This window comes from Raphanus sativus, chromosome 9, assembly GCF_000801105.2.
Source record: "Raphanus sativus cultivar WK10039 chromosome 9, ASM80110v3, whole genome shotgun sequence".
NCBI lineage: Eukaryota > Viridiplantae > Streptophyta > Magnoliopsida > Brassicales > Brassicaceae > Raphanus > Raphanus sativus.
Window position 1 is genome coordinate 5,270,573 of NC_079519.1, and position 14,284 is coordinate 5,284,856.

Sequence of the window (14,284 nt, forward strand, 5' to 3'; positions counted from 1 at the left end):
GGAGGCAGCAGCAGCAGATTAACATAGATTAGTTTCGAATCCTTTTTGATTCGCTAAGTTTTTCTATCGCATTCAGACAAATCTATAGTTTGATGTTTCTTCTTTATGCTTGGATGTTCTGTCGGTTGAGCTTGATGTAATTGATTTAAAACTTTCACTTGAAGCATCCAAAAAGGTGAAAACTTTGCACACTTACTCTTGAAATTGAAAAGCAGAGTGAGTTTTTCTGTGTGTTCAGCTCAAGAAGCTATCTACAGGCTACAGCTTATAGATTACTGGAGAGTTTTTGTAACACGTAAAAAAGAGTAACTTTTGATTAATATTGTGAATGGTAAAAACAAAACAACAGTAGAAACACGTTTTCATTTCGAAAACGCAAACATATGATACACCATTCAGCTAGATATTACTACTCTTTTTTGAAGAAAAAAAATCACACATCTATGTTCAATAATGATCCACAAGTATGTATATATATGTAACTTCTGTCTCTACCAAGTAGTAGACTAAAACTCTCATTTGGAATGAGTCTAAGCATCGTGTTAGAGAGCACAAGAGGCGTACTAGATGAGGATTAACCAAAAGGGTTAAGATGATCTTGGGACGACGATCCGGTAATATTGAAATATATACCGTATTCCATTGGAGTCATTGTAGTATAACCTTCGTTTATCATCTCCAAAGTGTTGGTGGATCTCTCTGGAGCATATCCGTTTTGTTGATACGATCTATTGATTTCCATGTTGTTGTGGTAGTGGTTTGGACCATATTGCTGCTCCATAGTATCACCTATAAGATCAGGAATAATGCACTTTAATATAATTAATACTAGGAAAATATATATGTTTGATAGTTGTACAAGATAGTGTTAATAATTCTAGTGTACCTTGTGTCAAAAGAGGAATCTTGTTCGTTTTTCTTTCCATCACTTCTAACAAATTCCACTTTGAGTTGGCATCTCGAACTAAGTTCTTAATATGGTGCTGATTCAGTGCTTCTCGACTGGAAAAAACTTGACCGTTGATTTTTGCTTCCATAACTTCGCATATCGGATTCAAGGTCAAGAAAAAACTGGGTCCACTGTGAATGTACAACTTGTTTCCCAAAATGCACTCTCTAGCATGTTTCAGTGTGACATCCCATATTTTATCAGACATTTGGCTCATAATCTGTAAAATAAACAAACCCTCATTATTCAGACAATCAACTTAAACAAAAACATTATTTTTATGTAGATAGTACTCCTCTCTTAATGATTCAAGACAAATTAAATCAATAATATAGTTTCAATTACCTGACGGAGTCTATTAAGGTCAACGACTGATAACTTCAAAAAGTCTTGAACATTGTTGATGTTTTCAGACGAGAGCTTCTTGTGAAAGGGGCCGTCTTTGCCTATCTTCTCTAGCCGCCACACTTCGTCTTCTAACATTGGTGGGTGATGTTTCTTGTACACTTCACCAACCACAAATAGTAGAAAACAAATAAACTTATTAATACATATTATTCAAAATTGTATTTGATTGTCTGTATTTACTTATAGTTATGTACGCTCATTTTGTGTTCATTGATCTATACAGGCTTGTTCTAAGATTCGAGAAATATGATCTCACGATGTATTAAGCATTGATTTTTTTTTTTTTTTTTTTTTTTTTTTTTTTGTCAAAGTATTAAGCATTGATTAAAAACACAGAAAAAAGAATATATATATATATGCATTGACCAAGACTTGTTGTATTTATATAAAGTGGACACTTGTTTGCTTATGGTCCACGTCGATTATTATTTTAATTAGTTTATAGCATAAACAAAATGTGTGCGTCTGTGTGAGAGAGAAACAATCAGAATATCTGTAGACAAAACACATGTATACTAGAACAAGTAAAGACCTCAATATAACTTGACCAACTTTAGCAGTTGTGATGTAAACGAATTTTTGTTATATAATTTTCTAATCATTAAAATTAAGATAAACATAAAATGAGATATATACACATATATAATTAAGTTATAAATAGTATATATATAATTATATCACGTAAATAATAGTTTTGACAGAATAAGTTTTTTTGAACTGAATTGACAGAATAAGTTTTGACAACAAAATATCATTTAAATGTATTTACTATTGCACATGTTTTAGTAACAATTTTCTTCACATGTACATAATCTATATATTGTACGTGGTTGATAGTGTAAATGCATAAGTTGTGAATATCTATATATATATATATATATATGCCAAATGTGGTCAGGTCAAAGATAATTGAAAAATGATTCTACTGTACGTCTAGCTAGTGATATGTTACTATTGCATATATGTTCGTTAATTAACAAACGGATATACGTTCATTAATTAGTAAGTCAAGAAAAGGAACTTACGTTCTCCACGGTGATCTTTAACAACAAATGCTTCAGTCATCGCTTCACAAACTGCAACGCCTTGCTCGCTACTCCCTTTGGCAACTTTCACGCCAATTCTAAACTTACGGCTACGAACCCACCTCGAGTTATCTGTAAACTCAATATTTCCGATCGTTCCTACTCCGTTCCTCACCGTCACAGTTACTTCCCCAGCAATTAACGGCCGTTTCCCATCTCTTTCTTTGACGATATTACGCTCAAACTCATCGCTACTCCACTTATCACCCGAAGGAAAATCTCCGTGCAGAGCAACGATGTCTAGTCTGATCGGACGGTCGAGATTCACAGGAACGATCTGGTGATCATTGTTTGAACCATCCACGATGATGACCTGGAGAGGAGTGTTATCCACGTCAGTGATTTTACTTCCCGTGAATATTGGTTGCGTCTGTATATTCTTAGCGAACATTAGCTTCAATGTCGGAGCAATGTTCTCCGGAGCTTCAACTCGAAACGAAGATGACCGAGAAAATGATCGAAGTCTTTTACTTACTCCACGTTCCACTTCTTGTCTTACCTGTTCACACCACCAAAACTAGTTATAAAATACTCTTATGATGATCTCTTATCTTCTTTTATGTATTAGAAATTCCGTTTAATAATTCATAAACAAATTACAAAGTTACTAAAATGTCTATTATATCTTACTATTGTATACTCTTTTCGATTAGCATCATCATGTATCATGTATATGAATATATCCATTAATATGATGTATGGAAAAGTTAAAAAGATGCAAAAATATATAAATGCTTTTGTACTAAAATTTAAAACAAAAATTCTTATGAAACCAAATCATAATTCTAAATAGACATTATCTAAAAAAATGGAGTTCGTATTAAATATGTAGGCATGTATGTTGATCTCGTCAATGATACCATATCATGATTGTGAATGTGTGTTGACCTTTCTTTTGTCTTTTCTATCTAAGATATAGTTGACCGAAATGTTAGGTTAGCTAGGTAGGTCTTGTTATTAATAGTTAAAAGATCTGCACTTTGCAAGTATTTATGTCAGTCTTTAATCTTCATGAATCTATGATATATTAATAATGATGCATGCAACTCTACGAATATATGCTGTACATAAAAATGTTTAGTATTAGCAACAGGATCGAATCTTTCTTATTTTATCAAGTTCTAACTCACATATTAGAAGTTGTCAATGCTATGCATATAATACTTGTTAGTTAAATATGTATATGTATTTGATTAAACATGGTAAAATGTATCTGTAACTCTCAATTTGCTAACTAATTTGACCATTTCTTTAGTTCTCTACATCTATGAGTTATCAGTTTTAAGCTATAGATATATGCATATATATATCTGAATCTAACGCTACTTAACACGCAATATTGGCATTGGCATGTTGCTGTATTAACACAAGATAAGTATATATAAATAACAAAAGGGTGGAATTAAAGTGTACTTACAACGTTTCTGAGAAGAGGCACTAGGGCTGACGAGAAGCTTGTCACGGTGTTCTCTGAATTCAGTGCTCCAAACACACTGAAACTTGGCGAGTAAAAAAACAAAAACGTTTATCAGAAAGAAAAAACAAAAAAAACAACTAAACTAGAGAGAGAAGAGAGCGATAGAATTCATAAAACAAATATATATGTATATATTGATTGCACAACGAACACTAAAATTGTAGTTCTATATGATTAGTCAGATACAATATAATATGAAAAAATCAAGAAATACTGAGAAGACATACGAGGCAAAGAGTGGTAGAGATTTGAATCGTTTCTCGGATTTATTTTCTAGATCTGACTCAAGATCTTGAAATAACCTCTTCCCCGCCATGGAATTGATATGGTGAGTTGATAAAGCGAGAGAGATGGTGCGTCGATCAAATCTAGGTTTTCTTTGTCTAATCTGTTGAGAGAAATGCTTTGAAAGGATGAGATATAAATGGTTGGTTTGTCGCTTGGTTTTTATAATATTTCTATATTGATACAATTTTTTTAAGTAGGTTCCTAGAACGAGAAAGGAAACAACCTGGCAGCACACACCAAAGTACACGCGAATTTTCCCTTTATATATGGCGTCATAAATAAGGAGACTTTTGACGTCAACCCCAACGGAGAGAGCGCCATTTGTCAACATATATGGACGATTATGATTTCCACTCTATTAGGTTTTAGAATCTAACGGTTAATGTTAAGTTTGATCCTTATGCCACCTGATTACTTTTGTGGAGAGCACACTACGAGGGCCGTCCCGTTAGATCCGGTCCGTTCTTTATAGATTTTTGTTTTGTCATTTCTTCATCTTCAATGAATTTAGCATTATTGATGTCTAACATACTAATTATGATGAATCAACATGTTATTATAAATCAGCTATCTATTAAATCATGTCTAAACTAATATTTTTTTTTGAACGATCTAAACTAATATTAAAATTATAAACTTTAGGGAAAAAGATAGATTTATTTCCGATTTGTTTCTTTCTCATTTTATGTCAAAAGGCAAAGTTTGCAAGGGAGAATTACCAATTGTGACTCAAAACTTGGAATCAAACCCAAAAAAGTACTCCAACTTGGATCAAAGCCAAAAATAACCTAAAAGGCTATTAAAATTACAAATATCTCCTTGTGAACAAACAAAAAAACGGATTTTTTTTTACGTTTCTACCCCTCGCAAGTCATCTGTAAACAGACGACTTGAAAATAAGTCGTCCAGACGACTTTAAGTTAAGTCGTCTGGACAGTTATTCTTAAACATAATTTAAAAATTTTGTAAAAAATATTTTGATAAGTGAAAAATTGGAATTATGTAATTAACATATGTCTTAAGAGATATAAATTAATATATAACAAATTTCAATTGTTTTCAGCCCAGATGAGTGAAAGTAGTGAATCATGATATTCTTTAGTTTATGTTTCATCAACATATGTTGTAGTATTGTATGTGTTCTTAGGGTTAGATTTTGGAAAGCATCAAAACCGTTTTTGAAATTTTTTAAAATTACCTAGACGTGTTCATTTCTGTGTATAGTAAACACTATTGAAGTATAATTTGATTTTATAACGTGGTTAGTAAGTTAATTTAGTCATTTTAGTTTAGGGGTTCATTTTAGGGTATTGGACGACTTAATATTTAGTCTTCTGTTCCCAGACGACTAAATATTAGGTCGTCTGATGTACATTATCAGCCAGAATAAGTCGTCTAAACCGGACCAAACCTTAAAGCTTACCAATGTACTTTTAAAGCTAACCGGATTATTTACCCAATATATAAGGTGATTTTTTTTTTTCATTTTCCGCAAAATTCAGAAACCCTAACAGTTCTCTCTCACCGGCGATATCAAAGGCGATTCGAATTCCCACTATTTCTGAACAACCATCATTCTCAACGTTGGCTATCTATCTCACTTCATTCTCACCGTTGTCGCCGCAGCTTCTTCTAACCCTAGCGCCGCCGATTCCTCTAAACCCTAGCGCCCCCGCTTCCACTATTTCCTAACAAACCGTCGCCCTCGCCACCGTGCTCACCAACATTCTCACCGCCGCTTCCTCTAAACACTAGCTAGCACCGCCGCTTCGTCTAAACCCTAGCGCCGCCGCTTCTTCTCTGTAAACCGTAGCGCCGTTTCTCTGTAAACCCTAACGCCGGTAAGTCATCAAACTCGTGGAAAAGATGAACATAAAACGTTGTCTCTTTCAATTTAATTATTCTCACCGTTTCACGTTTATTTTTTCAGATCTATAACCACAATGACGAGTACTCCAACTCCTTCTGCGACTAATCAGGTCCGCTTGAAATTTTTCTACTGGAAGACTTGTAAGTAAGTCGTCTGGGAAGTCTTCAACCTGGACGACTTAGTACGTCCATTTGGAAGACTTTCCAGACGACTTAAATATAAGTCGTCAACTAAGTCGTCCAGTTGGGCGACTTTCTAAACGACTTATATTTAAGTCGTCTACTAAGTCATCTGGAGTAACAATTAAGGTGTGATTGATTTAGCTTGTGTTCTGACTTCTATTGTTGTCTTTGATTATTTTGCAGACAAAAAGGATGGATATTCCAGAACTCCCCCGTAGGTTATACACATTAGGGGAAGAGCCAGAACCCCACAATAGCATTTCGTATCATACGGATAACACGAAGTTGCATACTGCTCTTAGGAAAGCTCTCACTGATGCTGAATTTGAAGAGCTCAAGGAGTCGAGATTGGGAGTTTTCATCAAGTTCAAGGAGCAGGGATTTGGTTGGGCTTCAAGGCTGGTTCACTACTTGCTCGGTTTAAAGCTGGACATTAAGAAGAAGTACGAGATGTGGTGTCTCGTTGGTCCAGAACCTGCGAGGTTTTCACTGTTAGAGTTTGAAAACATCACTGGTCTAAACTGCGAGTACATCGAGGATCTTGAGACACCAGAATGTGAAGTTACCCCAGAGATGGCTTCTTTCTGGGGGATGATGGGAGTTCATCTGGAAGCTGGGCCAACTACTGATCAGATAATAGCAGCACTGAAGAGATGCGGGGATTGGTCCAGGGAAGATCGCAAGCGACTCGCGTACCTTTCCATCTTCACTGGATTCATTGAAGGGAGAAAGTTCTCAAGCGCTACACGAGCTACTCTGGCAAGGCTAGTGATGGATTTAGAACGGTTTGAGAATTATCCATGGGGGAGAATCGCGTTTAAGGTGCTGATGGACTCTTTGTGGAACAAAGATTTTACTGGCTGTTACACCGTGGATGGGTTTATACAAGTTCTTCAGGTCTGGGCGTACACAGCTATTCCGGGATTGGGTGCTAATATTGGTCTACCCAGAGCAAACAGTCCGTCTCCACCGATTCTGGCTTACGAGGGCAGCAGAGGCCGCAGATTCATGAAAGCTGCTATCTTGAGTCAGGTACCTTTCCATCTTCACTTAATTAAGTTGTCTGGAAATCTTCCAGCTGGACGACTTAGTAGACGACTTATTATAAGTCGTCTGGAAGGTCTTCCAGCTGGACGACTTAGTAGACGACTTATTATAAGTCGTCTGGAAGGTCGTCCAGCTGGACGACTTAGTAGACGACTTATAATAAGTCGTCTGGAAGGTCGTCCAGCTGGACGACTTAGTTGACGACTTATAATTAAGTCGTCTATTTAGTATTTTGTTTCAAATATCTAACTTGATTCTTCTTCTATTTACTGCAGACCCGCGTGATCAACTTTGTTGAGAAGGACATTAGTGAAATGTGGCCAAAATGGGACTCTGAAGTTGAGGTCGTGCCCGCGGAGAACATCATTAAAGTCATGTATGATCGGAGACCGTGGAAGTGGACCATGGATTGCTGGGAAGTCAGTGGTACAAAACCTAAGTTTGTGACTCCATCGAAAAGAGCCAAACAGATGGTTGTGGTGGAGGTGGAGGAGGAGGAGGAAGACAATCAGAGACCTCGGAAGAAAGCTCGTAAAGAGACTCCTAAAGAGGCTCCTAAAGAGGCTAGAGAAGAGGCTCCTAAAGAGGCTAGAGAAGAGGCTACAGAAGAGGCTAGAGAAGAGGCTAGTTGGGTGACCAGAGAGGAGTTAGAAAATATGTTCAAGGACTTAAGAAGTGGCTTAGGTGACATGATGAAAGATGGGTTTAAGAAGTGCATCAGGGAGATTAGGAAGATGTCCGATAGATTGGAAGCTGTGGAGAAGAAGGTTGGTGTCACCAATCAGGCTACCCCTCAAGCCAAAGAAACCGGGATTAGTAACAAACAGCCTACCCCTCAAGTCCCAGAAACCGGGGTTAGTAACAAACAGACTACTCCTCAAAAGGATCAGCCTACACTTCAAACCAATTATCCTACTCCTCCCACCAGACAACCTGCTCCTCAAAAGGCAAAGCCTACTTCTCAAACGAAACAACCTGCTCCTCAAACGAAACAGCCTGCTCCTCAAACGAAACAGCCTGCTCCTCAAACGAAACAGCCTACTCCTCAAAAGGCAAAGCCTTCTCCTCAAAAGAAACAGCCTTCTCCTCTGCCCAAAGAGGTTAGTATCAAATCCTCTCCCAACAAGAATTAAGTCGTCCAGGGTCTTCTAGTTGTCCAGACAACTTTTATTTAAGTCGTCCAGGGTCAACTAGTCGTCCAGACAACTTTTATTTAAGTCGTCCAGGGTTAACTTGCAACTTTTATTGCAGAGATTGTTGCTGGAGGATACATCAGATGAGGCGATCTCGGTATATAAGATCTTGCCGGAGGATAAAGCAGATGGTGTCACCTCCAAAGAGATTGTTCCTCTCACTTCCACTGACCGACCGAGCTTCGCTTCCAACGATCAACAACCGAGCTTTGCTTCCATCGATCCAAGCGTTCCAGTTTCAGAACCGAGCCTGGTTGTATTGGACAAAACAGCTCCCACTGCTTCTGTGCGTGCAAGGAGTGAACGAACGAAGAAACCTGCTCCCACGCAGATATCTCCTTATACGGCAGAGAGAAGGAAACTCCTTAGAGTGGGAAAGTATAATCCATTTCCCACACTAAACAGACCTAAGATGAAGGAGCTCGCTGATTGGTTGAAAACTGATCCGTAAGTGATTGCTTTACCCATAATAGCTTGATTTAGTCTACCAAAACTGATTGCTTTTTTGTTTGCAGTGATTATTTCACTAAGCAAGAGGACAAACCACGTACATCACCAACTTGGTGGTATCAAAAACTCCGGACACCCAAAGCATGGCTGGAAGACGTAGTAAGTCTTCTGCTTATCTTTAAGTCGTCTGATAACTTGTCTTTGTATAGATTTGTAAATATATAAGTCGTCTGGAAGGTTCTAACTTGTATTATTTTATATGCAGCATATAGATGCTTGGATGAATGTGCTGAGGCAGAGGTATAAGGAGAACCCACAATGTTTCCGGAGCGAGCGAATGTGCTTCCTGGATCACAACTTTACCCAGTCTTGGAGAGAACAGTATCTGTTCTTCAAAGCATCGTCGTCTGATCACAATGGTTTAGGAAGAATGCTACCTAGTGGGGCGGCGAGTTTGTATGACGGATCAATGCCTTCATTTTGCCAATCAAACAAGAAGTGGGGGGAGGACATTGATGATATCTATGCGCCACTGAACTTGGACAACAAACATTGGGTTGCTATTTGGATATCGATCCCTAAGAGGCACATAGTCGTCTGGGACATCATACCTTCATCTACCATACCAGAAAGATGGGATGAGATAATGGAGCCTTTTCTCGAGATGGTCCCTTATCTGCTTATTGAGTGCGGAGACCAGATGCATGGGTTGGAGCGATACACATATGAGAGACTGCTGAAAGATGTACCCACGGCCAAGAATGGTGATTGTGGCGTGTACGCTGTAAAGTACAGTGAATGTCATGCTCTTGGGGTCCCCTTTAGCCCTAAAGACTTTGCTAGGTCCAATGCGAAGACTATGAGGGATAATATGGCTGTGGTTATATGGACGGAGCTTGTTGATCAGCATTTGAAAGATAATGAGGATGGTGGTATGTTTGTGGGCATGTATGATTAGATACACAAATCTAACTTGTATAGATTTTCTAACTTGTATAGATACACAAATCTATTTGTATATTTGAACTATTTGTATACACAAATCTATTTGTATATTTGAACTATTTGTATACACAAATCTATTTGTATGTTTGTGGGCATGTATGATTTATTTGATTTTCTAACTTGTATAGATTTTCTAACTTGTATAGATTTTCTAACTTGTGTAAGGTTTTCCAGCTGGACGACTTACAAATAAGTCGTCTGGAAGGTTTTCCAGCTGGACGACTTACAAATAAGTCGTCTGGAAGGTTTTCCAGCTGGACGACTTACAAATAAGTCGTCTGGAAGGTTTTCCAGCTGGACGACTTACAAATAGTCGTCTGGAAGGTTTGAACGACTTACAAATAGGTAGTCTAAAAATAGTAGAAGGTAGTCTAAAAATAAAATACACTGGACGACTTCGTAAAAGGTCGTCTAAAAAAAATACACTTGAAGGGATAGTAGAAGGTAGTCTAAAAATAAAACACACTGGACGACTTAGTAGAAGACTTAGTAGAAGGTTATCTGGTAGACGAAACACTGGACGACTTAGAAATTAGTCGTCTGACGGGTAATCAAGACTGGACGACTTAAATTTAGGTCGTCTGGACAACTAGTCAACTGGTTGTGTACATTATGGTTTCGTATGGCCAGTTTCCTTGCAGTTTGAGCATCTCCGTGCCCTGTGTTTCTTCCTGGGTTTGTGTCCTCTCATCCTAGATAGCTCCAACCAAGATTGCCATCTTGATTTCTTCTGTCTCCCGGACCACGCTTTACGTTTGGAGGAAATCATTCTCGTTCCTCAATATGTTGTGACACGATAGGATATATTTCTCTGAGTATCCTGCATACAGATGATTCTTTGAGTAAAGTGGACATACAAGTGTGTCGATATGCACACAGCATGTGTTCCAGCTGCTATAGCATGAGAGCAAGGTATTTTCTCCACTCAATAGACACCACAATCACACTTTACATGTTCCAAATCAACCACACAGTCCATTTTGCCACCTTTGACAAAGAAACGCCATCCATCAATTGGTTCGACCGTCATCGTATCCGCTATCTCTGATCGAACAGCAAGCAAGTATTCAACACTCCGGCTATGTTCAGTTGAGAGACTCAAAGCATCTTGTCTCCTTTTCCAATACCATTTTCCTAACTTCTGCCTTATGAACTCCAGCAGGAACGGAATCGGAAATCCTCTTGCTCGCTTCAGTGCGGAATTAATAGATTCAGCGATGTTGCTTGTTTTTATGTTGAACATGTTCCCCTTACAATAAACCCTTGACCATAGCCTGGCGTCGGCCTTCTCCAAATACGTTGCAAGTTCCGGGTTTGCACTCCGTATCTCAGCCATGTACCGGTCAAAATCGTAAACCGTGTGCGCATAAGCAGCCCCTTTCACCAAGTACATGAGATGTTTCCCTTTAAACTTTTTGACAATGTTATCTTGAAGGTGATAATAACATATTCCTCGGGTTGCCCAAGGAAACACCTTCTCACACGCACTTTTAATGGCCGCGTGCCGGTCAGAGACTATCACCAGAGGCTTGTCATGAGATATACAACTAGCCAATTTTGTGAAAAACCATTCCCAAGAAGGTTCATCTTCAGCATCCACGATCCCAAAAGCCAATGGGAATATCTGAAAATTGCCATCTTGTGCGGCTGCAACTAACATAACACCTCCATACTTTCCACTTAGGTGAGTTCCATCCACCACAATGACCCTTCTCTGATACTTAAAACCTTTGATAGAAGCTCCAAAAGAGAGAAATAGATACTTAAATCTTTTCTTAGAATCAAGTTCTATAGCCGTGATAGAATCAGGATTTGCAATGGAGATTTGCTCGAGATATGAAGGCAGACGCGAATACCCTTCTTCTGCTGATCCTCTCACCAATTTCTGTGCATATAACAGTGCTCTGTATGAAGTGGTGTAATCAAGCGTCATGCCAAACATGTTCTTCATTGCATCAGTGATATGCTGTGGAGTTATCCCATCAATGATCCCAACACGATCAATGAAAAGACTACCAACATACTTTGGAGTACAGTGTCTCCGCTGAGCGATTCGGTCTCCAATTGAGCATAAATGTTTTTCCACATACTTTGTTACCCAAAACGTGTTTGGCCCATGTTTCACACTCGCTCTGATCTTCCATCCACAACCGCTAACCCGACATATTGCCACAAGGAGAGTTTTTGTTGATTTGTATATTCTGAAAGAAAACTTACCCCTCACTGCTGTCAACCGCAGCTCTGAAAGCAGTGCATCCTTGCTAACAAAACTCTGGTTGACATAGATGCTGGTACAATCCGATTTTCCTCCTTCAATAGCATTTGTCTTAGCATATGTCTTTTCAATTTCTTCAAAACAAATATTATCATCATCTTCCTCGTCCTCATCTAGAACCTTTCCATAAAGACTGTAATCCCCACCATTCTGATCCGTTTCACCAACAATAGTGTTATCAGCATCCTCCTCCCCATTTTCCTCCTCCCCATCTTGATTTTCATCTTCAACAGACTCATTATCACCAACATCTTCAAAACATTCATCAGCTTCATCATTATCACCAACATCTTCTTCCCATTCACCAGCTTCATCATTATCACCAACATCTTCTTCCCATTCACCAGCTTCTTCTCTTTTCTCTGAAACCGTTTCCACCTTGCTGCGGCTTGATACACAAAGACATACTCTATGCGTTTTGAGTATCTCGAGCAAGTTTCGAACTTGTCTATCACTTGTAACATGAATGGGAGGACTGCCTGGAGTCATCATCATTTCTGCTGGTAATGAGTAGCTAATCTCCACAGTCACTGATCTCATGTCCAGGTTATAATCTTCTTGAGCCATTGCAACAAGTTCAGCATGTGTTGAATCTTCATTCAATAAAAACAATCTTGCTCCTTTGAGATCATCAACCACAAAATCCCAACGGAAATCTCTCAACAACCATTCTCCATACACTGCATGTAACTTAAAAATCATCTGCAAATATTCAAAATAAAACACATTAGTAAACATAGAGAAAATGAAGAAGTTCAATAAACATTATCGCAGACGACTTAGATTTAAGTCGTCCAGAAGACTTTAAGGTAAGTCGTCTAAAGAGGTCACTTTTGCAATTGAAAATTAAAAGGGACGACTTAATTCTAAGTCGTCCGGCTTTGTTTGTTAAAAAAAAAATTTCAGACGACTTATATATAAGTCGTCTACGAAAAACGGGCTAGTTTTGCATTTGACCGAATCGTGTCAGATCTTTGACTATTTCTGGACGACTTATAATTCAGTCGTCTCTGGAAAGTAAAAATTTCAATATTTTATTCAAACTAGACGACTTACGTGTAAGTCGTCCTAGGTTAGTTTTGTAATTGAAAAATAAAACTTGAAATTTAACTTTCTCCAGACGACTTAACTAAAATTCGTCCAGCTAGACGACTTAATTTAAGGTCGTCCGGGATAAGCAAGGTTTGACCAGAAAATTGGGAAAAATTCTGGACGACTTTGCTTTCCCCGGACGACTTTAAATTAAGTCTTCTGACGGGACGACTTTATATTATGTCGTCTGGTAAAAGTTAAATTATGAAGTTTTATTTTTCAACTACAAAACTAACCTAAGACGACTTACACGTAAGTCGTCTAGTTTAATAAAATATTGAAATTTTAACTTTCCTAGAGACGACTGAATTATAAGTCGTCCAGAAATAGTCAAAGATCTGACACGATTCGGTCAAATGCAAACTAGCCTGTTTCTCGTAGACGACTTATATATTAAGTCGTCTGGAGTGTTTTTTTTCAACAAACAAAGCTGGACGACTTAGTTTTAAGTCGTCCGTTTGACCAGAAGACTCATCAGTAAGTCTTCTACATACAGATGACTTACTTGTAAGTCTTCTACGCGAACAGATTTTGAAAAAAAATTCAATTCGTACCTTAAACTAGGTGAGATGACTTTCGTTTGCACACAGGGGTTTTCTCCAACCACCCAGAACCTCAAACGAAAGCAACCGTAAGTCAAAACGAAAGAAATATGGCTCTGTCAACCATCGCCCATATTTGAATCAAAAGCTTGAGTTTTTTGGATGAATATGGAGAGAAAGTGAAGAAATGTTGTTTTTTAGTTATAACAATTGAAACAGAGAGAGTTGTAAGAGATTTACGTGCATTAAAGGCATTAAAAAGCTCCAAACATTCGTACAAGGTTGTTCCCCACTATTCATGGCAGTGGCAATATTGTAGATACTTGAAGAAAAATGAGGTTGAGACAGTAAAAAAGCCATTTCGAAAAAAAAAAAAGGTTAATGGCATTTTCGTAGATAAAATGCAGATGTGGGTTAAAAA

At 38.1% G+C, this 14,284-nt stretch overlaps 1 protein-coding gene across 2 annotated transcripts; it reads right to left on the minus strand.

Annotated features, from left to right (window-relative positions):
- Positions 1 to 347: 347 nt before the first annotated feature.
- LOC108823694 (protein SAR DEFICIENT 1) lies at positions 348 to 4,341 on the minus strand. Of its 2 annotated transcripts, none has more exons than XM_018596961.2 (6): positions 4,147 to 4,341; positions 3,860 to 3,935; positions 2,383 to 2,941; positions 1,295 to 1,455; positions 887 to 1,169; positions 348 to 789 (listed from the first exon to the last, which is right to left on the minus strand). In XM_018596961.2, the coding sequence occupies exons 1-6, from the start codon at positions 4,233 to 4,235 to the stop codon at positions 575 to 577; spliced, it is 1,383 nt and encodes a 460-aa protein (XP_018452463.1). In that variant the 5' UTR covers positions 4,236 to 4,341; the 3' UTR covers positions 348 to 574. The 2 variants fall into 2 exon arrangements, with proteins under 2 accessions (XP_018452463.1, XP_018452462.1); XM_018596960.2 differs by having other exon boundaries at positions 3,860 to 3,941.
- Between the last annotated feature and the right edge of the window lie 9,943 nt (positions 4,342 to 14,284).

Coding starts and splice junctions, on each gene's coding strand:
- LOC108823694 (XM_018596960.2), bottom strand. CDS start 4,235: ATGGCGGGGAAGAGGTTATTTCAAGATCTTGAGTCAGATCTAGAAAAT. Junction 2,942..3,859: donor TGCCTCTTCTCAGAAACGTT/GTAAGTACACTT, acceptor TGGTGTGAACAG/GTAAGACAAGAAGTGGAACG. Junction 1,456..2,382: donor TAAAGATCACCGTGGAGAAC/GTAAGTTCCTTT, acceptor TGGTTGGTGAAG/TGTACAAGAAACATCACCCA.